General features: G+C 37.8%; 1 protein-coding gene across 1 annotated transcript; it reads left to right on the top strand.

Annotated features, from left to right (window-relative positions):
- Nucleotides 1–24,041, top strand: LOC140147472 (uncharacterized; the record flags this gene model as incomplete). The annotated part of the gene is made up of 17 exons (XM_072169248.1): nucleotides 1–106; nucleotides 324–496; nucleotides 3,251–3,369; nucleotides 3,709–3,973; nucleotides 5,748–5,944; nucleotides 8,752–8,885; nucleotides 10,259–10,406; nucleotides 11,042–11,205; nucleotides 14,993–15,213; nucleotides 16,210–16,360; nucleotides 17,784–17,956; nucleotides 18,157–18,275; nucleotides 18,755–19,019; nucleotides 19,456–19,652; nucleotides 20,486–20,619; nucleotides 21,280–21,427; nucleotides 22,888–24,041. Coding segments are annotated over 17 exons (2,886 nt in total), but the record flags the coding sequence as incomplete, so codon positions are not given.
- Between the last annotated feature and the right edge of the window lie 598 nt (nucleotides 24,042–24,639).

Genomic DNA, 24,639 nt, shown 5'->3' with positions numbered 1-24,639 from the left:
ATATGGCATAGGCTTGAAAATCTGGGTCGTGATTGGATTGGACCATTCTTCTGTGTGGTACAAATTGTAAATCCAGAATACATCAAAGTTGCAGTAGCAAACGCTGGTACGTGATTTTGTGTCGTGACTTATTTGACTTCTTCTATACCCTCCTCTTCCCCTATTTCTTATGTTTTCTCTTCTTCTTCTTTCTTCTCCTCCTCCTTTTCTTCTCCCTCCTCTTCTTCTTTTTCTCTTTATCGTTTTTTCCTCCTTTTTACTCTCTGAATTTGCTGTGACGTAAATTACTTCGCGGAGTGTGACTTTGTATTTTCTTATTGAAGATTCTAAAGACAACTTCGTATACAACCTCATCCGCCCATGGCTCGGTGATGGCCTTCTTACGTCAGAGGGGTCAAAGTGGATGAGACATCGAAGATTATTGACTCCAGCGTTTCACTTTGAGATACTTAGACCATACGTTGGGATATTTGTAGAGTCCACAAGAATTTTCTTGGTAAGTTTTTGAAAAAAAGGGGGCCTCATAAAAATGAATATGGCCACGGGGGTAATCAATGAGTAGGAAGGTGTGCGGCCCATGTGAGAGGCCAATGTGGAGGAGCCCGTTCACACTGAGGCAGAAAATTATTACTAAAATATTGAATATCAGGCCGATCAGCATCCCACGTGCGGAATTATTTTAGACAGTGCACGATTTGAGGTTGCGGGTTTGGGTACTTGTGTTTGTTGCCCGGCAACGCGTAATGAGTGACGTGTGACGAGTACTGGTAGCGAACAAATTTGGAATTGAATTTTGAAGTGGGCAAAAATATAAGGTGAAAAATGAACAGGGAAAATAAAAATTGAAGTTTGAAGCGAGCAAACTGTCAGGATGAAAAGAAAATCGAAGAAAATATAAATCGAAGTCGAAATTAAATAAATATAAAGAAACAATTTAGAGAAAATGACAGCAACAGGGCAACACGGCAACAAGCTGGAATCAGAATAAGACAAAAAGAATGAGCAAAAGTTACAGGCAACACAGGAACAAGGAAACATGAAACGCCTATAAATGAATTTTTAAAAAAATGAAAATGCTCAGCAACAGGGCAACATGGCAACAAGCTGGAATCAGAATTGAAGAAAAAAATGAACCAAAGTTAAGAGCAACGGGGCAACACGGCAACAAAGACACATTAAATATAAATATGGATGAATTTTAAAAAACGAAACTGGCCAGCAACAGGGCAACAAGGCAACAAAGAGGTGGAATATATTAGACTGGAAAAATCGAGCAAAAGTTAACAGCAACAGGGCAACAAGATAAAATTAATAACAAGAAAAAAAATCAAACTGAACAGCAACAGGGCAACACGGCAACAAGCTGGAATCAAAATTGAAAAAAATCGAGCAAAAGTTAACAGCAACAGGGCAACAGGGCAACAAGATAAAATTAAGTTACAAATACAGAAATAGTAAACTTGAATTTTAAAAAAAAAGTATGAAACTGACCAGCAACAGGGCAACACGGCAACAAGCTGGAATCAAAATTTTTAAAAATCGAGCAAAAGTTAACGGCAACAGGGCAACACGGCAACAAACATGCAGAATATGAATGAGTGCAAAAACAATTGAGCAAAAGTTATCTTTAACGTGGCAACACGGCAACGAGGGAACTAAAATACATTAAATTTTTTAAATAAATTGACCAGCAACAGGGCAACACGGCAACAAGCTGGAATCAAAATTTTTAAAAATCAAGCAAAAGTTAACAGCAACAGAGCAACAGGGCAACAAGATAAAATTAATTAAATAACAAGAAAAAAACCCAAAAAACTGACCAGCAACAGGGCAACACGGCAACAAGCTGGAATCAAAATTTTAACAAATCGAGCAAAAGTTAACGGCAACAGGGCAACACGGCAACAAACAGGCAGAATATGGATGAGTGCAAAAAAAATTTGAGCAAAAGTTATCTTTAACGTGGCAACACGGCAACGAGGGAACTAAAATACATTAATTTTTTTAAATAAATTGACCAGCAACATGGCAACACGGCAACAAGAAGGTAAAATATCGAGCAAAAGTTATCATCAACAGGGCAACACGGCAACAAGATGAAGCATAAACTTTTCTTTAGTGAATTCTGTGTTTGTTGCCGTGTTGCCGAGATTGAAGGATGATTTGTTCTTTTTTTTTGCACTGATTGTAGTGTTTGTTCACTTTGTTGCCTTGTTGCCGTATAAAATTTTCTTTAGTGAATTTCATGTTTGTTGCCGTGTTGCCGAGATTGAGCGATGATTTTTTTCTTTTTTTGCGTTGATTGTAGTGTTTGTTGCCTTGTTGCCGTATAAACTTTTCTTTAGTGAATTTCGTGTTTGTTGCCGTGTTGCTGCGCATTGAATAATGCTTAGCGAATTAAGTGTTTGTAACTTTGTTGCCCTGTTGCCGTGTTGCCAATTGATAGAGGTACAATTTTTATGTATTTTTTTTTTGCATACCTGTACAGTCATATGCCCTACGAGCTCCTACGTCTGCTGTGTTGCCGCGGCAACAGAAAAAAGTACCCTAACCCTCAACCTCAAATCGTGCATGTTATGAATTATTTTGAATAGATAAGTACGTTTGAAAATCGCAAGTTCTCTATTAGAGAGATTGCGATGTCCCACGTGTTGCGTGGACCGTGCGTTAATATACGGCGTTCAAAACGGCGTTCAACATTGCTAGTCTCGGTTCGAAGCTGGATTGTGCTCATTCGTCACGAAGGAGTATACAAGGCGGCTGGGACAAAGACTAATATCTGATATGGTCACTAGAGGGCGAAGCCCATGAAATTTAATGGTCATCGGGTCTCAAGTCTACCTCAATACAGCATTCTTTTGATTGCGACTAAAAACCAAGGTTAACAAGCTGCTTAAAATTAATTATATTTCAGTGCTTGCAAAATATGCATGCTGTTTAACACAAAATATTTTGGTATAGGCTATTAATGATCACTGCATCCATATATTTTGACTTTACTTTCAAAATTTAGAATTTTTCGTGGTGAAAATTAGGGGCGCTTGCAAGACCGTCCTGAAGCCGTAAAAAAAGACAATTTCAACGTGGACCATGCGTATTCTTTCAACCAAGTTGATATTCGGAAAATAAAAATGAAATTTCTTTGAAGACAATTTTAGCAAACTTCACATTGCATTGACCACAATAACACTGAGTATTATGCATGACCCGAGGGCTGAATGTGAAGTTCTTAATTTTTTTTTTATCGTAGAACAAGCTTTCCGAAACCAAAGGCCGGTCTGTGGATGTATTTGAACATGTGTCTCTGATGACTCTGGATAGCTTACTCAAATGCTCCTTCAGTTACCATAGCAACTGCCAATTGAATGAGTAAGTGCTGTAAGTCCAGAAGATAACATAATAATCTCAAATTCTGAAATTCATAATTACTTTCTACCTGGATGAATGATAATCTTCACATTCGGATATACAGTATAAATAATAAAGGCCCTATTTAACACCGAGGGAACACGGCATAAAATAACTTTCATACTTGATTTACAAGAGTTGGCACATATTTTCTATAGTTAAGATAACACTGAAATCACTTTGGGGCAATTGCTCGTTTTTCATACAAACTGCAATTCAAGTAAGAAAGGAATATGGTGTGTTTGGTTCGGCTTGATCATTCCTTTCTTTGATTGATTCCTTATTTCATTGTTATTCTAGAGACAACGAATACACAAATGCCGTGTTTACATTCAGTGATTTATTCACCGAACGTTTCCGATTTGTTCCATACCATCTGAACCTAATCTTTCAACTTTCCCCGTCTGGCTTCAAGTGGAGGCGCTGTCTCAGAGTATTACACGGGAAATCTGAAGATGCAATCAGGAAAAGACGTCAAGAACTAAAGAAACTGAAAGAAAAAGGAATAAGCGTGACAAAAAGAGGAAAATATATGGATTTCCTAGATATTCTACTCCAGGCTAGGGTATGTTAACTTTGGCGTGCCTTACATGCATGGTAAAAGAGTAATGTTTCAAAATTTCTCAGGTTTATAGTAGCTCTTATAAATTTAGTTCTTCATCACAGCTTCAGTTTTTATTAAGTTTGAAAAAGCATAAAAATAATAAAAATTCCATTTAAAAGAGAAAGCCAGCTTCAATGTAGAAGAGGTCTTGTAATTAGTTTGGGTGGAAGGCATTTTTAGGATCACGCTTTTTTAGGATCCATCATGTTTCATGACAGTCCACCAAACCATCAATGATGAGAACATGCACACAGAAACAGCAAACTTTTTGTCTTTTCTGCCTTTCAATCTTAGCTCATATAATTTAGTTTTTTTGGTTAATTTTACATTAATTTGCAATGTATAGTTTACTATAGCACATTATAAAATGTATAAAGACTAATTACTCACTCCAATCTTATCTTTTTAACTTTTTAAATGTGTTGATTGTTAGTCCGATACTCCGGCGAAGCTATGAAAATGGCATCTTACCTACTCCATTCTATAGTTTGCACTGTGTGTTTTCTCTTCAATCATTTTGTTGAATACCATAATAATTATTTAATAATCAACATGATAAAATAAAAAAAGTTGGATTCACTTTAGTTATGTGTCATTTTATTTATTAATAAAATAATACAATAGGCCTAATTCATTTGTTTACCTACCTATTTATAATACATGTCAAATGGGGGTATATTGTTCAACAGGCCTACATGTAGGTTATAAATTATGCCCATATCATAGATAGGCCCTGAAATAGCATCGCATTTTTCCCATTAAAAAGACAAAACTGATGTTTAAGATATCAATTATTTCATTCAAGACATTTTAAAATCATTTTTATCCATAAAACGATACAGGATAGGATTTTTTTACTTTTACTTTTATATCCATCAAGGTTTTAATTCTGTTATCAATACACTCACATATCATGCTGTGTTGGTCTACAGGAGGTCTGCAAATGTAAATCTAAGAACGCCTGATAACAAGGATACTATAATTTTCTTTCGTTGATATGCTGTGGTAACTATTATAGGCCTGGCATATAACTTTTAATGTCATATTTCCTTCAAACCATAACTTTTGAAATTCTCACTCGTTTTCATTCGTTGAAACGGCAAAACATACTTTCTTTTTCTTACAAATCAAATAGTAGGCCTTACATTATATTTTCACCATAAAAAGGTCCGCAAAGTAATTCAAACCAATGCTAGTAGGACCCCTACCCTGTAATCTCTTTAGCAAACAAAGACGATCTCCGAATTAAATAGCCAGCTCTTAGCTGGTGAAAAGTAGATCGGAAATTTTTTTAACGAAAGCATAAAATTGTACATGATATTTTAATGATTTGATAATGTATTTTTGTCCCAGACTTTGAGTCCAATGATTTTAGCTTCCCAAATGTCATGCAGCCGAGCCTCTTTGTATGTATAACCCTAATCCCCTGGTTGCTTTTTAAGAAGAAGAAGGAAAATTTTATTCACGGGTGCGGTTTTGAACCACCGACCCCTCGGGTGCCAGAGATGTGCACGGGCCTACCTTACCATGGGGGGTGTAGCTTGCCCGGCCAAGCTTTCCTCGTTGTTATCACTGTTCGCATGATGATGCAAAAACCAGAAAAAACAAAATCGTTATGAATTTATGAAATAAGTGAGATCCATTATGACATTATGCACTTGATCCGGGTGCTCGGTGGTACATGGAACTGTTTAATGTAGGCCCTACCCTTACCTGTCTATTTTTCTTTCATCAGGATGTAAATGGTGAAGGTATGACTGATCAAGAAATTCGGGAAGAAGTTGATACATTTATGTTCGAAGGCCACGACACCACATCGAGTGGTATTTCCTGGTGTCTCTACAACTTGGGAAGATTTCCTGAACACCAACAAAAATGTTTCGACGAAGTCCAACAATTACTTCAAGAAAAGGGGAAAACCGAGTTGAAATGGTAATCATGGTATTACATTCTCGTTAAAAAGTACAAAGAGCTCCGGGGTTGCATTTGCTTTGTTCAATCTAACCACCACCACCACCACCGAAAAAAACAGGAATTATCGTTCACTACAAAAACAGGATATAAAAGACAGTAATGATTATAGGCCAGTCAAATTAAAAAAAAATAAGGGATTAACCCACCACTAATTACAACAGAATCCATTTAATCACCATTCATTATAGAAATATTTAATAACACATCAAAAGTCCCAAAAAATCTTAAGTGGTGGAACACTGCCTAATTTGCATACATCAAAAATGACCGCTTATGCCGAGGTGAAATTTCGAAGTTGGGCAAATCTTGTTTAAAACCATACCAATGTATTGCTCTCATCATACGGATTCAGAAAAGTATAGTTCCACCAGTCTCCGACATATAGTTCTTGGCTCATCCCATGTCAAATCACCCAAATGCACCCGATCTCCTTCAAATTTGTTCAAATTTGGTATTCAAGGTGATATTTGCTGCCAAAGTTGAAATGTCAAGTTTGAGCTCAATCGGACTAACGGTTCTCCGGCTACGGCCCACAGTGTCATCGACCCTATATCTTCATGGCAGAAATCGCCATGGTAGGTTGAATCCACAGCCACGATTGGCCATTTGGTTCAGACCTTTGAAGCTCTTTGAGACGAATAATTAGTCGAGGGACATGACTAAGGCTACTCACAATAGCCGGGTAATTGATCTTGGTTGTGCGTGAATAAGCTTGTATACCCCATTGAGGTCAATGGTCATCGACTTTTATACTGCCTAGTAGTGAGTGCAGCTGTATTATAGTCTGTCCACATAGAAGTACAAAGTAAATAGACCTCGGAATCTGGTAAGAGAATAATTATTTCAGTGCAATGCTTCTTTGGCGCGCCAACTGCTGCGCGATTTGTGCACCACGCTCTTTACGCGTCGCGTGGCGCTCGCGTGTGACGCAAAGCATCGACCCCCGATAGCTCCCGATGCCACAGATTTGGTTTGTACTTCTAAGTGGACAGACTGTACACGCTGTAGTCCATACAGGACCAACGCAATATAAAATTAGAGTTTTGGTCAGATTTTGAGTTCAAAGCGCACAACCACTTTTCAAAGCGCACGCTAACGCCTATCATATCTTTTCAACTCTTATTTTCAAGTGTATGAGACCACATCTGGTTTCTTGAGACGAAATCATTTACGGAGATATTCATCATTTTCTAACCCGGTATCCGAAGATTTTCGTCTGATATCAAAATCGTGCATAGCAATTCACGTGTATCGATCCCGTGTATTCATTTTAGTGTCTCTGCTGCACCAAATAATTATTAGCCAGGCGGTGTCGGTGTGCGGCCCGCCCATATTTTTGCGATTTCTGCGAAAATTGGCGCGGCGGCAGATTTTTCAACGACCTAATCTCCATAACCGTATGACCAAACTGAAATCGGTGTCATTATTGAATATAATGTGAGCAAGTTAAAATTGTATGGCCTTTTGCCATATACTTTGACCTTGAATTTGATCTTGTGGATCACATGACTCCGATCACGTGACTTCTGATTAACTACCATAGCAATAGGTTAATACAATTTTTGAATAGATCACCCTGCACTACAAACAAGTTGCACTCATCACCTGTATATGTCTGCCATAGATTGAATACAATACCGCTCTTTTCAATGATACTAATCTTACAGGTGCGAGTGATTAGCATTTCTCTGACATCTATGGTTCAATGCATAGGTACCGCGTGAACGCTGTGGCGATCTTTAAAAAAATTGTATTCATCTATTGCTATGGCAATTAATCATGTTACATCATCACTTCGACAGCGAATAATGCTTAATTCCGTTAGTCGGTTTCCGATACCCTTTAGCCTTTTCCCAACACTCCAATGTGTTATGGAATCTATTATAGTGTTGTTTGGAGATAAACATCTCAAAAAAAGTAACAAACCCCCTTTAAATAATGGCCATTATTCAAAAATGGGCTATTGTATTACAAATCTGTAAAATGCGTTGGAAGCAGAATTTATTTCTGCGCATTTTGACACCTCATTGATACGATAGCCCAGAAAACAATAAAACACCAGTCAATTTAATGTAGTGGGGTCCAGATGTGAAAGTCGCACTTACATACAAGTTTTTACAATACAAAAACACTCAGATATCATTACACAGATTTCCTTCCATTACACTGAATACAAAATTTACTGCAACTTTCAAATCTTGGGTTACATTGATTTAAATGTACGCTGTGACGTCAATATTTGCTGTCAATTGCTGCAAATGAGGTGTCAAAATGTGCAGAAATAAATTCTGCTTCCAACGCATTTTACAGATTTGTTTTTGAATAATGGTCATTATTTAAGGGGGGTTAGTTTAGTTACCTTTTTTGAGATGTTTATAATGTTCTACAGACCCTGTGTTCTACTTGAACACAGCGCGAAATTTGAAGCTGCGTTTGTCAACGGTAACACGCACGCAAAACGTTAAACTATATTCTAGCCCTTAATACAAGCTGTATCAAAATGATTGGTACCCATCAGTTTTCATCGATAATGAATGAGCCTGACACATCAAAATTAAACATAAGATCCAAATACTTTGTAAATTAATTGCAAAAACAAGTCATAAACTATACATTCTGGATATTTCAAATGTATCCAAAAGTGTATTTGGAAGAGGTGGGCTTCTCAATAAACATCAAAATTGATGGGTACCAATCATTTTGATACACCCTGTAGAGTGCTATGAGTATGATTGATTGACATCACTTATTGTATTTCATTGAAGGGATGATTTGAATTCTCTGCCATTCACAACTATGTTCATCAAAGAGAGTCTACGGTTTCACGCTCCTGTCCCGGGCATTTTGCGCACTCTCATCAAAGAAGTCACATTCCCGGATGGCACTGTACTTCCCAAAGGTAAATAACAAATTCATAAAGCAAAAGTAGCAAGTCAAGCAGGTAATGTGCAACGGCAAATATTGTTTGTGTTTTTGCTTGTTTTAAGATTGTTGAAACGGTCGCTGGGATCTGACCGAACCACCCAGCAAACACAAAACGTTTTCGACATCATTCGCAAAAGGTTATTAAAGGTGGTCAGAAAACGTTTAAATGTCGGGTTATATAAAGAGTATATTAAGGGTATAAAACGTTTTTATTACATTAAAAAACATTTTGTGATAATCAACTGCCCAGCAAACACAAAAGGTTTTACAGAAAACTTTTAAATTTCGGGTAATATAAAGAGTATAAAAACGTTTTGATAACATTCCAAAAACATTTTTGAAAACTTGATACAAAACATTCTAAATAGAATGTTATTTTGGGGTTAAAAAAATATTTTGGGAATAATTTAAGGACAATGTCTTATTAGTGAACTTTTGTATGATCATGTTTGAAAAACATAATGTGCAAATTCTATGAAACTACTAACGCTCGTTTTAATTTCTGGGCGTTTTGTAAAAATGTTGTCAAAATTGATCTTTTAATAATATAAACCCTCAAAAGGGTTTACATGTTGAGTGTATGGAAAGAATGGTCGTTGAGGGAGCTATTACCTCAGTTTTACCTCAGTTTTCATTGAGTAAAACAATTAAGCCTTTCTCATAAAATGTGCACCCTAGAATACTTTGTTCAAACATAGAGGTAAGTCATGACCTTGTCTCATACAAAATGTTGTTATATACCTCAATGTTTAGGAAACATAGGTGACAAATTTGAGAAACATATTTGAAGAAAATTAAAGATCAAGAAAGAGAAGATCCCCCAACAAATCTCAACAGCCACAAATGAATAGGTGTATTTGTATTGGAATCTGGTATGTTAATTTGGCGAAATCTGTACGAAGATGTGTCAATGATTAAAATGTTATCCCCTTTTCATGAAAAGACACATTTATTGCATCATTAAACTTTCTCTGTAGGCTACAGTGTTTGGATATGCAGGATTTATTCAAAATTCATATTGCAGTGAAAAACCTGGCAATGCAATGGTCGTAACTATTGCCAAGGACGTAGCAAGAGCCTCGGGAGCCATGGACAAGGAGCAGTGCGGGCGCTTTTAACATCTCCTTTATGCCCTTATTTCATTTCGCTTTTGCTCGGATCCCCTGAACCATCGGGGCCCCTGGACTGCGCCCACCATGTCCATCAGCTTGCTACGACCCTGGACATTCCTCGGTTTGTAGCGGACATTACTTCACCACTGGTCGGCAAGTCAGACAGAACGTTAGTACGTTCAGAACACCTAAGAATTTGCTGATCTAATCAACTTTGTTTCTATGTGTTTTATAGGAACATATGTAACTGTTTCTCCTCTGGCTACTCATCATCATCCGTTATATTGGGAGAACCCTGAGGTGTTTGATCCGTATCGGTTCCTACCTGAAAGAAGCAAAGGTCGTCACTCGCATGCTTTTATTCCGTTCTCTGCAGGACCAAGGTAGTTCTTAAAATCTGCATATTTAATATATATATGGATCAAAGTTTTGTATGGATGTAGCTGATAACAAAAGATGAAACATTCTCATATTAAAGAGAGTAAAGCCACATCGCCTTTGGCCAAATGTTTCCAGGAAATCATGACACATTATTTATTTATTTATTTATTTATTTATTTATTTATTTATTTATTTATTTATTTATTTATTTGTATAATGTGTTAAAATTTCACTAGTTTAATTATATATACATTTCCCTCCCATACTTTATAGCGGTTTTACTGTACTTTCTTACTATTTATTTATTAATTGTTTATTTTAGTGTTTGCTTATTGGGGTGTTTTTTTGTGTGGGTGTTTGTTTGGATGTGTTGGTGTTTGATTGTTTGGGGTTGTGTTTGTTTGTTGGGGGTTTTGTTTGTTTATTTATTGAAAATATTGTTTGGTAATACTACTCCGGTCCCCACCAGTTCTGATTGATTGGTTCTCTCAATTTATTATACAGTTCGCACGAACTTTCCTTCTGCTTTTTAAATTATTTCTAACAAAAGGCTTGACATTTTAACATTGGCCTCAATCTTATGAAGCACCTGTATATTTTGCCTATACTTAAAGTTATCCGTTGATTTCTGTCGTAGGAATTGCATCGGGCAGAATTTCGCTATGAATGAATTGAAGGTGGTTGTAGCAATGACTGTACAACGCTTCCAGATAGCTGTAGACTCAGACCGAGTACCTGAGTGGACTCCGCGGCTTGTCTTGAGATCATTGAATGGAATTCATCTTAAGTTTCTTCCACGATGAACATGATAAATATTGTATTGTCCGTAAAACGGGCCAAAATAGAAAATAAATGTAGATTTATAAGTGGTACATAGTGCAGTTACGTCCACGGCAAATTCACCGTGACCTTTCCAGCCATAAACCCGCTTATTGAAGATTAAACCGATATATGCAGTACTAAACCATTATAGTAATCTAATGTCCAATGCAAATTTATTACCACCTGATAATATTAATCCAATGAGCGACCGAATTGTCCGCTACGGACGACTAATCCAATCGATAATGATGCTATTTACATGTACGAGCGGAGCTCCACTGACCGAGTTTTGGGGTATTTTTCACTGGTTTGCAGCTGTTTGCTGTCAAGGCGGATCACCGTTATTATAAGGACTATGCCAATTATTTAAAGATTGACATGTAGAGAATAAGCCATACTTGATTGACAGAAAGTACTAAATGTGTACCTATGACGGTTTTATGACACCAATCTTCCAAATACGACCAAGCTATGGCTGCCCGGTGAAGCAAAATGTGCATTGGAATAACACGGCGAGTTTGGATAGATGGTAGGATTTCTTTTTAATAAAACTGTATGTTCCCCCGTTATTAAAGCTTGTACCGGGTTGACGATTCAGATATTTGGAAAAGAATAAGTAATTGAAACATAGAGCAAGTACTAAAATCATAGCTTTTATACTTTTTGATATATGATGCTAACTAGTTCATCCCCTATTGCGACAACACAGCGCTACCAGTAGGGTTTAATTGCCTATTGTGAGTGCCCCTGTGTCGTGTGCATACATGTTGTTAACAATAACTGCATGATGATCGGCAAGCAGAAACAATCTACCGGTTGCTATCAATGTAGCGTCATATCGTTTAGAGAAAATTAATATCATTCCGTAATGGGACTCGAACCGTGGACCTACTTTCAATGTAAACAATATAACTTTTGAGCACCCAAATTGTGGCTAACTTACAAGTGGAAATTCATAATCTGTTTAATTATTTGAACAGTATATTCATATTATGGCGCCGTATTTGTCTGTGTGTTCGTATTTCATGTCCTCCTCATTGTCCTGTGAAAATTTTTTCAATCTTCACTAATCAGATATAATGGTATTTGACTCCGCGGCATGAATTGATGATTTTTTAAGTAGGTAAAGAAAATCACACAATAGTGCCTACGGGGTTTAAAGGCCGGTTTACACGATGCAATTTTCCATGCAATTGCCTGTTGCACAGACCTTGGAAAAAGATTGCACCGTGTATTTTGGATTTGCAAGGAATTAATCCCCCAAGCATCAGGCAAATTAATCCCCAAGCAACAGGCAAAAAGGTAGAGACATGCTCTACTTTTAAGGTTGTTGCATGCAATCTAACCTCCTTCAGCCAATCAGCTGAATGAACACCGGCTGGTCACTGCATTCATTTGGGAATGTGTAGGGACCAGCTTGATTCACCATCCACAACATGATAAATGTATGCACATGCTACATTATAATACACTTATGTAGGCCTATGTTGTTGTTGTTGGTGGTGTTTAGCCCTTTTGATCTTAGTTTTCCTTAGCCTTTTATTTATGGAAAATTGTATAGATATACAGGAGAGGATGGCAATCTTTTGCTTTCAGGACAACACATGAGCCATTTTGATATTAATACGAAAATCATTAACCACTACTTTTTGAGTATATCCCAAACCTATGGCCACGCTCAAGGAATTGCAAGGCCGAACATTGCTTCGTCTATTTTGATCAATTGCACAGCTTCATGGTCAGTGAGCACATAATCTCACCCACTAAGTAATGGGCCTTGCAATGGAAATTTCATCGTGTAAAGCCACCTTAATGCACGAATGAATCAAAAACGTCTGACTAAGGTCACACTGAGGTAACAGTATTGACGTGTCTGGGATTGAAAAGCACGTGGGCCAGCCTGCAGTACTTTAAGATAGGCGGCTGGTTTAGGGGCTGTGCAATAATTATGAGCCCTGGGAGAGGGTAAAATTGGGGGGGGCAAGACATTTTTGGCGAGCCGAAAGGGGGGGGGCAAGCAATTTTTGGCAAGCCGAGAGGGGGGGGCAAGCAATTTTTGGCACACATTCATGGGGTCATACTGCAGTTACTGTCCGTTTTCCTATACACAATACACAGTGCTCTTTCCCATTGACGCGTGACCTCTACAAATAGCCCCACGTTAAAAGTATGGGGATATGACTAGTTAACGTCGCTGTGTGAAAAATAACCGGCCAATATTAAAAGTACTCTTCTAAAGTTCTAGAAAATATAGTTTTTAACATGTCCTAAATTTTTAGCTAATTTAGATGTTTGGAAATATTCGTACTTTGGTGTTTTAGTTAATGTTATAGGTAATAGTACATTGCCTAGTTAACGTCGCTGTGTGAAAAATAACCGGCCAATATTAAAAGTACTCTTCTAAAATTCTAGACAATATAGTTTTGTAACATGTCCTAAATTTTTAGCTAATTTAGGTGTTTGGAGAGGGTCGTACTTTTGTGTTTTAGGAAGGATATGTAAACGACAGATAACACCAAAAATATGAAGAAATTATTTCCAAACCGTGTTAAGTCAACAATCATTATGTTGCTCATTTTCAAGAATGCTGGTTTACAAAAAGCACGCCATTGTCTCATTTCGTGAACAAAAGTACACATACCATTGTTTCCTTTCGTTTCCTTTATAATCGGTTACCCAACTGAAGCTATAATACAAACTTTATTGCGATATCGCACATGAAAACAGTCACATGTGCACAGCCAGAGAAGATCCGATTTAATCAGTTGAGCTGTTTCAATGAGTGTTATCTTGGTTTAATAGCTTTTAATGGGGTTAAGTCCTGCAAAGGTCGAGATGAATTCTACTGTAGACATGACTGCATCATGTGCCTTTTAAATAAAACGCGCTAAAAAGGCTTAGGAAAACGCTACAGAAACGCTTAAATATGCAAATTTTCCTGCTCGCTACGCTCGCAACATGTATATAGACCATTTAAAATTTGGAAATTGGGATCCCAAAAATTTGGCATGTGCAAGGGGGGGGCAAAGAATTTTTGGCGGGCCGAGGGGGGGGCAAAGAATTTTGGCGGGCCGAGAGGGGGGGGCAAGCGATTTTTGGCGAGCCGTTTAGAAATTTTGCCCGCCCCCAGGGCTCATAATTATTGCACAGCCCCTTACATATATATGTAGTTAATTGTCATGTGTATACTCGATTGTTTATCTTTGTCAGTTAACAGACTCTTTGTATATGGCACATCTATCTGTTACAATTCAATATTTTTTTAATATAATTCTATCATCCAGATGGGATGATGCAGCAGAATTTTACACTGCTAGATTTCGCTAGATTTCACCCGAGCTCAACAATTCATGAATTTAGATGCTAAAAATTCACTTACAGTCTTGAAGTTTACGCACAATAAATTGAACAGTTACATTTAGTAACGAAATGATGTAGTATGAAAAGCTAATCATTTAACAGCTATTTAATTGCGCATTAAACCACTTATAGAATTCAAGTCAAGCCCTTCCTGTGGATATTATTGGCGCCCCCTAGCAAGGTCACGAGGTCATTTTAATAACAATGCGCTATTAACATAAGAATTGGACACATGCAAATTAGTTATTGCCACATCCTGATTTCCATTATCCTTGGCACCACTCCTGACCTTTCTCATGCAGAACTTCCGTAATACTAAATCCTTACACAAAACTATTAAAGCTACCACATGTACTGATATAAGTGACCTTAACCGTCTGGTACAACTCAGTCTAGTGTTGAGTAGTAAACAACAAAATTATTTTAAGCATGGCGGCCCAACTTGGAACACTATGGGGAGCGAATACGCTCTCAATACTCATACAAGTAACGATACTTTTACTTATTGTTAAATTCTGCACCACCGTTTATGGACTGTTTACGAAACGGTGGTACATGCAGCAGGTAACTGCCAACATTGATAACGCCGGTTTGGAGACGTCGTTTATTTGGGGTAACATAAGATGCGTGAGTACTTTATTATCATTATTTGCCTACAACAATTAGGACTAGCTCCAGAACTCTGGCCATAGTAACCCATGAACCTTCTATACTTTTACTACAAGGCCATAGGCACTTCACATTGAAAAACGGATAGAACAACATACTTGAACTATGTCTCCCTACCAGTGAACACATGTGCACAGCACAGCCATTCTTCCATTCTACTTGAACTTGACGATCCAGTACAATATAAAATTGAAAGCCTTCAATGCTTGATCGAACCAATACCCGGGACCAATACAAAATGTGTGTCTAACAATTTTGACAATTTTTAGCTCTGAGACCCCTAACTTGCTCATTCGTCACATTTCATTTGTTTTTCAGGCGATTGTCAACCAGAAAGCCAAGAAAGATCCTTGATTTTGACTGTGGCGGTTCCCAGTTCAAAAACAAAACCCTTTAACCCCGCCTTTAACACATTTGCAGCTAGCTCCAAAAGACTCCCTTTTACCGGTACGCCGTCAGACCCACCAAAAATGTATCCCCCAGGCGAAACCCCCCCCCCCCACTTTTTTTTGGGGGGGGGGGGCTGATTTGGAAAAAGTGCTGATTTGGAAAAAGTGGCTATTTTATGGACCTTTCTCTAATTTTTTTCTGACCAAGTGCTGATTTGGAAAAAGTAGCCCTTTTTTTGGACCTTTCCCCAATATTCAGCATACAGAACCTAAATTTCTTCGCTCATTACGCTCGTAAACTGGTAACTTTGAACCCGTTTTTTTCGATCGCTATGTCGCAAAATGGGTCTTTGGTCTTTGATGATTTAATATTTTAGGGGGATTGGTGTTACGCCCATTCCACACCCTACCTATGTCCCTGTGCCAGCCCCCTCCCCGGATCCGAGGAAACCGAGCCAATTTTAACGAATTTCGTAGCCATACAAACTTACATCACTGCCTGCCAAGGAATTTGTACCTTTTGAACTGACATTTGATATACCTGTGTGTTTTTATTTGTCTATAGTACCCACCACCAAACACCAAGGGATTCCTCGACAAGCTTTTGGAAGTATATTTAAGACATGTAAATCTAGGAGTTGATTGGTTAGGACCATTTATCTGCTTTGTACGAGTTCTCAATCCAGAGTACATCAAAGTTGCTGTAGCGAACTCGGGTTAGTAAAAAGTTATAAATCTAACATGAGATGCGGTAATATAGGGTCCACAACTTATAAGATCCCCCTAAATACTTTTTAAAATAAATCGAAAAATGTTTCTAAAAATGCAAACGTGTAAAAAGGTATGGGTAGCTGTATTTGTTTTACACATATGGACCAAATTATAGCGTCACACGTCATTGCGTTCAGTCAAAGTGGTTCATTATGTAAAGAAAGAGACCGTTTTAAACGGTGTTAAAAGTTGCATCTGAAGGCCGGCATACACGATGCAATTTTCCAGGCAATTGCCTGTTGCACAGACCTTGGAAAAAGATTGCTCCGTGTATTTTGGATTTGCAAGGAATTAATCCCCCAAGCATCAGGCAAATTAATCCCCCTAGCAACAGGCAAAAAGGTAGAGACATGCTCTACTTTCAAGGTTGTTGCATGCAATCTAACCTCCTTCAGCCAATCAGCTGAGTGAACACCAGCTGTTCGCTGCATTCATTTGGGAAATGTAGGGACCAACTTGATTCACCAACATTGTAATGTGTGTGCACATGGTATGCTACATTGTAGGTCTATGCTGTTGTTACCCCTGGGTTGTTGCTGTCAAATTCTTGCTAGTCAAATAAAACATGGCCAAAGCAACACCTATGGCCCAAAGAGATAAGTTGTATAGATATACACAGGACGGCGATCTTTTGCTGTCTAGACAGCACAGGTGCCATTTTGATATGATTATGAAAATCATTAACCACTAAATATGTTTTGAGTATATCCCCAAATCTATGAGCAACCTCAAGGAATTGCAAGGCCATACATTGATTCGTGTATTTTGCTCAATTGCTTAGCTTCATGGTCAGTGAGCACATAATCTCACCCACGAAGTAATGGGCCTTGCAATGGAAATTGCCTCGTGTACGCCCACCTTGAGTCCATAGGAGTCAGCTCTCAAATAATACAGTTGGCCAGGTCTATTCATGTGTTTGTGAAAGAAACTAACTGCTATGAACTCAGGTGCAACTTTTGAAACGGCCTCTTTTCTTACACAATTAAGCATTGTGACTGAACGCAATGACGTGTGACGCTATAAATTGGTCCACATGTGTAATACAAATAGGGATATACATATCTTTTTACATTTTGATATTTTGGAAAATATTTTATGACTTATTCTAAAAAGTATTAGAGGGGAACTTATAAGTTGTGGACCTATAATGTGACCTCAATGTGATGGCAGCGTTACTTTTCTTTAAAGTACAGGATAAAGCCTTCGTTTCAGAATAATTATTGCTTCTCTTCTAGCTTCTTTTATTTAAGATTTGGTGAAGCATTTTTCTGGCTCATCCATTACGTGTCGCATCTGTTCTCTTAATTTGATGAAAAAATTAGGAAGTTTGAAATTTACACAAGTCATTTTGATGTTCTTCATTTATAGGTTCTAAAGATAACCTTGTATACAACTTCGTACGAGCATGGCTTGGTGATGGCCTTCTCTTGTCAGAAGGCCCTCATTGGATGACACATAGAAGACTATTGACTCCAGCATTTCATTTTGAGATCCTCAGACCTTACGTCAAAATATATGTGGATAGCACAAATATCTTCTTGGTAAGTCGCCACCATGTTTATCTGTAGTTTACCCTGGAAATTACCATTTAGATTTACTTACCTTGCCCTCTTACATCTTTGAAAATTACATAATATATCACTAAGGATTTGACTTGGTCAATCTAACATCAAAGTCAGAGATATGTTATACAGATTATTGAAACCATCTCTCAAATCAAATATTCTTCCTATTTGATCAGGACAAGCTTTCAGAAACCAAAGGCCGATCTGTGGATGTGTTTGAACATGTGTCTCTGATGACTTTGGATAGCTTACTCAAATGCTCCTTCAGTTACCATAGTAACTGCCAATTGAATCCGTAAGTACTGTAATTCGTAGGGTGGGCATGTGAAGTTCTTCATTTCATGATGTTTGTTATTTTCCCTGATTTCCCCAATATTAAGCTTTTTACGAAGAGACAAAGTCTTGAAGAGTTTTAATGACAATTGTGTTTATGTTTAAGAATTACTCCAAAAAGTTGGCATATTCCCAAATCGGGCGACAAATATCTTAGCGACGCCATCATTAGACATGCAGATATTGAACTTCGTAGACGTATAGTTTGCCAAGAACTATTCCTCCTTTTGAAATTGATCTAAATCATTCATTTTGAGCTTTGGAAATAATGAGTTACATTATTGGTATATTATCAATGTTGAACTGGAAATAATTTTGATGAACAATTGAATTGAACTGACCTTTGTTCTCTTCCTTTTCCTTTCTTTTTTCTCTTTATCGTTGTCTTTCTTTTCTTTTCCTTCTGTCTTCCTGTCTGCTTTCTTTTCTACCCTTACACAGAGATAACGAATACACTAACGCCGTACACAGATTCGGTGAGCTATTCGGCGAACGCGTCCAATTTGTTCCCCATCATTTTGATTTCATCTTTCATCTTTCCCCGTCTGGCTTCAAGTGGAGGCGCAGTATAAGTGTATTACACAAAACATCTGAAGAAGCAATCATGAAAAGGCGTAAAGAATTGAAAGAACTGGAAGACGAAGGAAATAGTATTTCCAGACGAGGAAAATATATGGACTTCTTAGATATTTTACTCAACGCTCGGGTAAGTTTCTTATTTGCTAAACAGGACGGGGCACGCCAAAATCCGCTTTGATCATGGGCCAAAATATTGTGAAATTTCACATTTCTACGCGCCTCCAGCAGTCATCCATAAAGTCACATCAGTTGGAGCAATTTTCAAACCATTCAAACAAATATTGGGTCAACCTTTTTGGGCTGTTGAAGGGGGCGGCAAAATTCACCTTTTTTCCCACCCCGGATAGGAGCGACCTGGGTACACCAACCTCCGGGACGCTACTGCCTTACCAAAAGCCACAAAGTTTATGCCGCACTAACCCTGTACTGGTATCCCTTTCTCCGTGTTATCATGGTTATAGGCCTATAGCTTTTAGCCCCGTGTCTCTCTGACCATGCAGGCTACATGCACGTTTCATCACGTCACAGGCTCATGTCTGTTTCTGTTTGGTTTTTGATTTCAGGATGAAAATGGTGAAGGTATGACTGATCAAGAAATTCGGGAAGAAGTTGATACATTTATGTTCGCAGGGCATGACACCACATCAAGTGCTATTTCTTGGTGTCTCTACAACTTGGGAAGATTTCCTGAACACCAACAAAAATGTTTCGATGAAGTGCAACAATTGCTTCAAGGAAAAGAGAAGACCGAGTTGGAGTGGTAGGCCTATATATCTTTCTATCTTTATCTTTGCGGCTTGGTCAAGAAAAGCAAATGCCAATATTAAAAAGTAAACATTTTAAAAGAAATTGCTACAGCAATGGTGTTGATAGGGGTTGTGGCATTGGGACAGGACAGGTTGGAAAAGGATACAGACACCCTCCCATTACCGAAAAAATTGCACGCGGAAATTTGCACAAGAACTATTAATTTTATACATGTGTCATCGTTTGAATTTTGGTCTTAAAACGTTCTTTCAAACGACTATTTATGTTCAACTGCGCGAGAATCTTTGGAAGGGGCGCAGAATCGATAGATCTTCCCCCCCCCCAAGACGGCGCTCAGAGCACGTGCCCTCCTTTGCCCCCTAGCTACGCCACTGGGCTACAAGTAATTGATGAATTCAAATATTTCCCCACTTTCACCACATCAGGTCACGAATAAAAGGATACGTACGGTACTAGTATTTAATGCACATCTCTGTGGTCAAGCCCTGCTTTCATGATCGCTTTATGCTCTGCGAATATGTATATTTTGTTTCTCTAGTCTGATACAAGGAGATGTTGGAGAATTATTGCTTGCCGATGAAGATGTGAGAATTCTCTTGCAAGTTACTTAAGCCAACCTTGTCTCCACTAATAGTCCACCGTGACCCATTCCGACACAGTTAACGGTACACAAATTTTACCTGCAACATTGATAAATCTCAATCATTTCAGTATTCTCTAATAACAAGACGAGATCAACAAGAACACATACCAATACAATAAACCATTGTCATATATTTAACTATTGTTGTCTCCCACAATGTTTTTTTTTAATTCAACATATAGGGATGATTTGAATTCTTTACCATTTACAACCATGTTCATCAAAGAGAGTTTGCGTCTTTATGCCCCAGTCCCTCAGATTGCGCGCACTCTCGTGAAAGATACCTCATTCCCGGATGGAACCATGCTTCCTAAAGGTACGTACGTAAATTCAGAAGTGGAAAGAATATACCTTTTGGTATACTGCCAACATTACAGTGTGTTTGTTTCTACTCTGACAGGTAACTCACTCTCTAAATTCCTAAGATTTAAAAATAAGTCTAAGAGACTTGTTAGAATGACAAAACCTTTCAGAGACTTAAAATTCAAATCTTTATTAGAGTAAAATTTAAATCCATTAGATTTGAATTTTAAGTCTTTTCAAGGTTTTGTCCTTCTAATAAGTCCCTGGAATTTAGAGAGCATGGCACAGGCTGCAATCCGGGATGCATTACATAATACGTAGAATAATAATGAATCCAACTGAAGTATAATAATATATTATATAGTATATAATAGAATCCAGGTCGCAATGCCCTTAACAGGCTGAACGGAGCCAATGACCTCGTCATTCATTAAAACGTGAAGACCGTTCAACTTTTCCAAACAACTAAAAGCTACAGACTTGCTAATTTCAGACAAGTAGAACAGAGAGTGCCGGACTCTGCCCTTACAACGAATTGTGTGTTATTCTGTAACTAACTGAAGTAGTAGCAACCAAACTTCTTTTGTGAAGAAAAGTAAAAAGCCCAATCATGACCACCAAAGTAATGATTGCACATGCATATTTTTATGTACTCCAATGTACTTTTATATAGGCACATATTGTATTGTCTCGCCTCTGGCTACCCATCATCACCCGTTATATTGGGAGAACCCTGAGGTGTTTGATCCATATCGGTTTCTACCTGAAAGAAGCAAAGATCGTCACTCGCATGCCTTTATTCCGTTCTCTGCGGGACCAAGGTAGGTGTGGGATTTGAAGGAACGAGATCAGTTTGTCACATTATGCTCCAACAAGAATGAATAATTGTTGCAATTACATGCCAAAATTGGTCATTTAAGACAGTCGTGTCATTGTGTTCAAATCTGTAACATCTGGAATGTATTGATGTATGTATAGTAAAGTGTAATGTTATGGTCACTAAAATGACCCAGGCCAAAATCACCTGCTACTGAGTTCCCTCAACACCAAACACGCAGACACACTGTTTATTATAAAGAATAACTTATGATTATTTATTAATTACTGCAGTGCGGCTATCAGTCAAAATCATACAGGAGTAAAACATAGACCCTGGAAAATATGAGTAAAACTTAAGATTATTACACAGATTTCCTTTTTTATGGATACTTAGCTAAGCCTAGAGATCTTGATTGGTCGAGTTTCTGATGAGATTCCTTTGGTGGTCTCAGTTCTTGATCCAAGATCCGGCAATGTCCGAGATCCTGTCTACCCAAGGGAAACCCTTGATCTACCACAGTCTCAACTCTCATTATTCTAGCTGCTATGCTAGTGTTTTCCAATGTCTTCTTCATCATTTCTAAATATATCTTTTTGTCTATAGTATACTATGTTGACCGTAAGCTCCTCTTTCGGAGATGTCTTGGGCAAGCTATCTGCTCCATTTAACAGTCCGCAGGAAACACAATAATTATGTTATAGTCTAGCAAAATACCACAGTTCATTGATGGAGATATTTCAGTTTGTCACTTCTTTGAGTCGTTCACCACCCCCACCCCCCGATCGCTGGTAGATTTTGACAAAGACTATAGTAAAGTGCGACCACATTTTGTGACATTTTGTGATATTGAGCATTAACATATACACGTCTCATCAATCATAAAGTCAAAATAGTCTACTGTAAAATGTGTGCTTATTATTATGAAGCTAAACTAGGGAATTAGTCAAAGGAAAAAAGCAGAGCGAGATACCGGATTTGGAGTCCCAAAGGAGGAATATGAACGGGAAAGTGAATGGCTAGCCGGCTAACACAAATTGAACAAGATGAAACAGAATTGCTTTTTAAAGAAACTTACTGTGAATCAACTTACACACGGATCAAAATAGCAATTGCATGTATTAATAATAATAAACCTTATCCATGTCACATTGCAGCATAAATTAACATGATTAATATCACGACATGATTGCAGTATATGCGTTATCGTGGTGACTAAACTAAACATCAGGAGACGAGATGGTTGCGACCGTACCGTTTGAAGGGTCAACAAGGAGTGCCTGAATTGTCTAAACATGGCAATACCTCGCCCCACGGCGTGCAATTGAAGCACGGGTAATACGGCGTTCACTCAATGAACGGGTATCATGGCTTACGACACAATGATCAATATTCAATTATGCAAATGAAATATCGTCACAACATTGTGAATCACTTAAACGTTTTTATTGATTTCTGTCGTAGGAATTGCATCGGGCAGAATTTCGCCATGAATGAGTTGAAGGTGGTTGTAGCAATGACTGTTCAACGCTTCCAGATAGCCATAGACCCAGACAAATTACCTGAATGGGCCGCTAGACTTACCCTGAAATCACTGAATGGAATTCATCTCAAATTTCATACGCGGTTAACATGATTCGGTATTGTATTGGGAATACAAGAAGTATGATAATGTTCCTATGGACTAATTCTCGTATCTCTGGATAATGGATAATGCAAAATTAAATATCATGATAAGACTTATTTGCTGATGCAGCATCCCACGAATATCGTTACAAGAAAAAACAAGAAACAGAGGTTCATTTTTGTCATTTAATATTGTCTTGTATGTGTAACCGATTCGTTAAAGGAACACACACATGTTGTCCTGTATATGAAGAGAAATGTTATTATTTATTATTTGTCTTTCACATGATGCTTCGAGTCTATACGATCGGCACAAGATGAATAGTGAAGTCATCTCGTGCTTTAGAGATCTCCGAAAATGCAAAAGGCGGCAACAGCTAGATTCAAATAAGGAATCAACAAATCATCAAACTAGACGTTATGTCGACTTTACGAGGGTGCCACATATGTTGTATCATTTTTGCATTGACATTGGTTGTTTTGAAACGCACGGGAAACACTATAATATTAAATCCAGGTAGAAGCTGGTAGAAACCACTGCAACTGGCCAGGTAGGCCTACATCATAGTGTTTCGGATCACTCTTTGAAAGTCCCGTGTTGTCACACTTACGATTCCTTTCATGCAATCCACAAGTTTGGTATGTTTTGTTTAATAGAAAGATTGTGATGTTCCAAACGCAGCACGTGGAACGTACGTTTTCACGTACGTTTTTACGTACATTAATACGGTGTTAAATATTGCTAGTCTCGGTTCCAAACTGGATTGTGCTCATTCGTCACGAAGGAGAACAAGTCAGCTGGAATAAAGACTATAATATTTGATCTAATCTAATCTAGGTCGATAGAGGGCATAGTGATTGAAAAAATAACAGTAAGCTGAGTCTCTGCCTAATTCAAACAGGCCGCTTTTGATTTTGACCTAAATTTTGAACTACATGCTGATTAAACTTAATTGTTTTTTTGTGCTCCCAAAATATTATAGTTGCCCAAAAACATATATTTTGGTAGATTAAAGATCACTACATCCATACATCATGACTTTATACTTTCAAAATGAGACTTTTTCGTCCTGAAAATTGGGCGCGTTGCATGGACTTAGACATGAGGTAAAATCAGCACATTTCAACGTAGCATCTGCGTTTTATTCTACATTGGAATCCAAAATGGGAAATCGCAATGTCATTTTTTGTACGCAAAGTATCACACATATTTCAATGGGCAATCTCTGGGTATGAATATTGCGTTTAAATTTAGTCCATTTTTAACACATAATGATTTGTTACAAACAAAAAGGATCATAATAATAATTAGACTTTCCTTATGTTCATTATCTTTGACTATCTTTAACATATTGTGAAATGGACAAATTTTGTGCATTGTCAACGATGTATCTACGTCGATTTCGCACGTGGAATATCTTCAAAAATAGCTAAATACGTGACCTCGCTTCGATACAGGAGAGTGGTTTTGAATAGATCAACGTACGTCCGATGTCTACGTTTGGAAATCGCAATGTCGCTATTGTCACATTATCAACTAACTCCAACTCTACCAGTGCTCCCGTGCTATCATTAAGATAAACCAGTGAA

The sequence above is a fragment of the Amphiura filiformis genome, chromosome 3 (genome assembly GCF_039555335.1).
Source record: "Amphiura filiformis chromosome 3, Afil_fr2py, whole genome shotgun sequence".
NCBI classification, from domain to species: domain Eukaryota; kingdom Metazoa; phylum Echinodermata; class Ophiuroidea; order Amphilepidida; family Amphiuridae; genus Amphiura; species Amphiura filiformis.
Note: the sequence above shows the minus strand (reverse complement) of the source record. Positions and strands in the feature narration are given on the sequence as shown.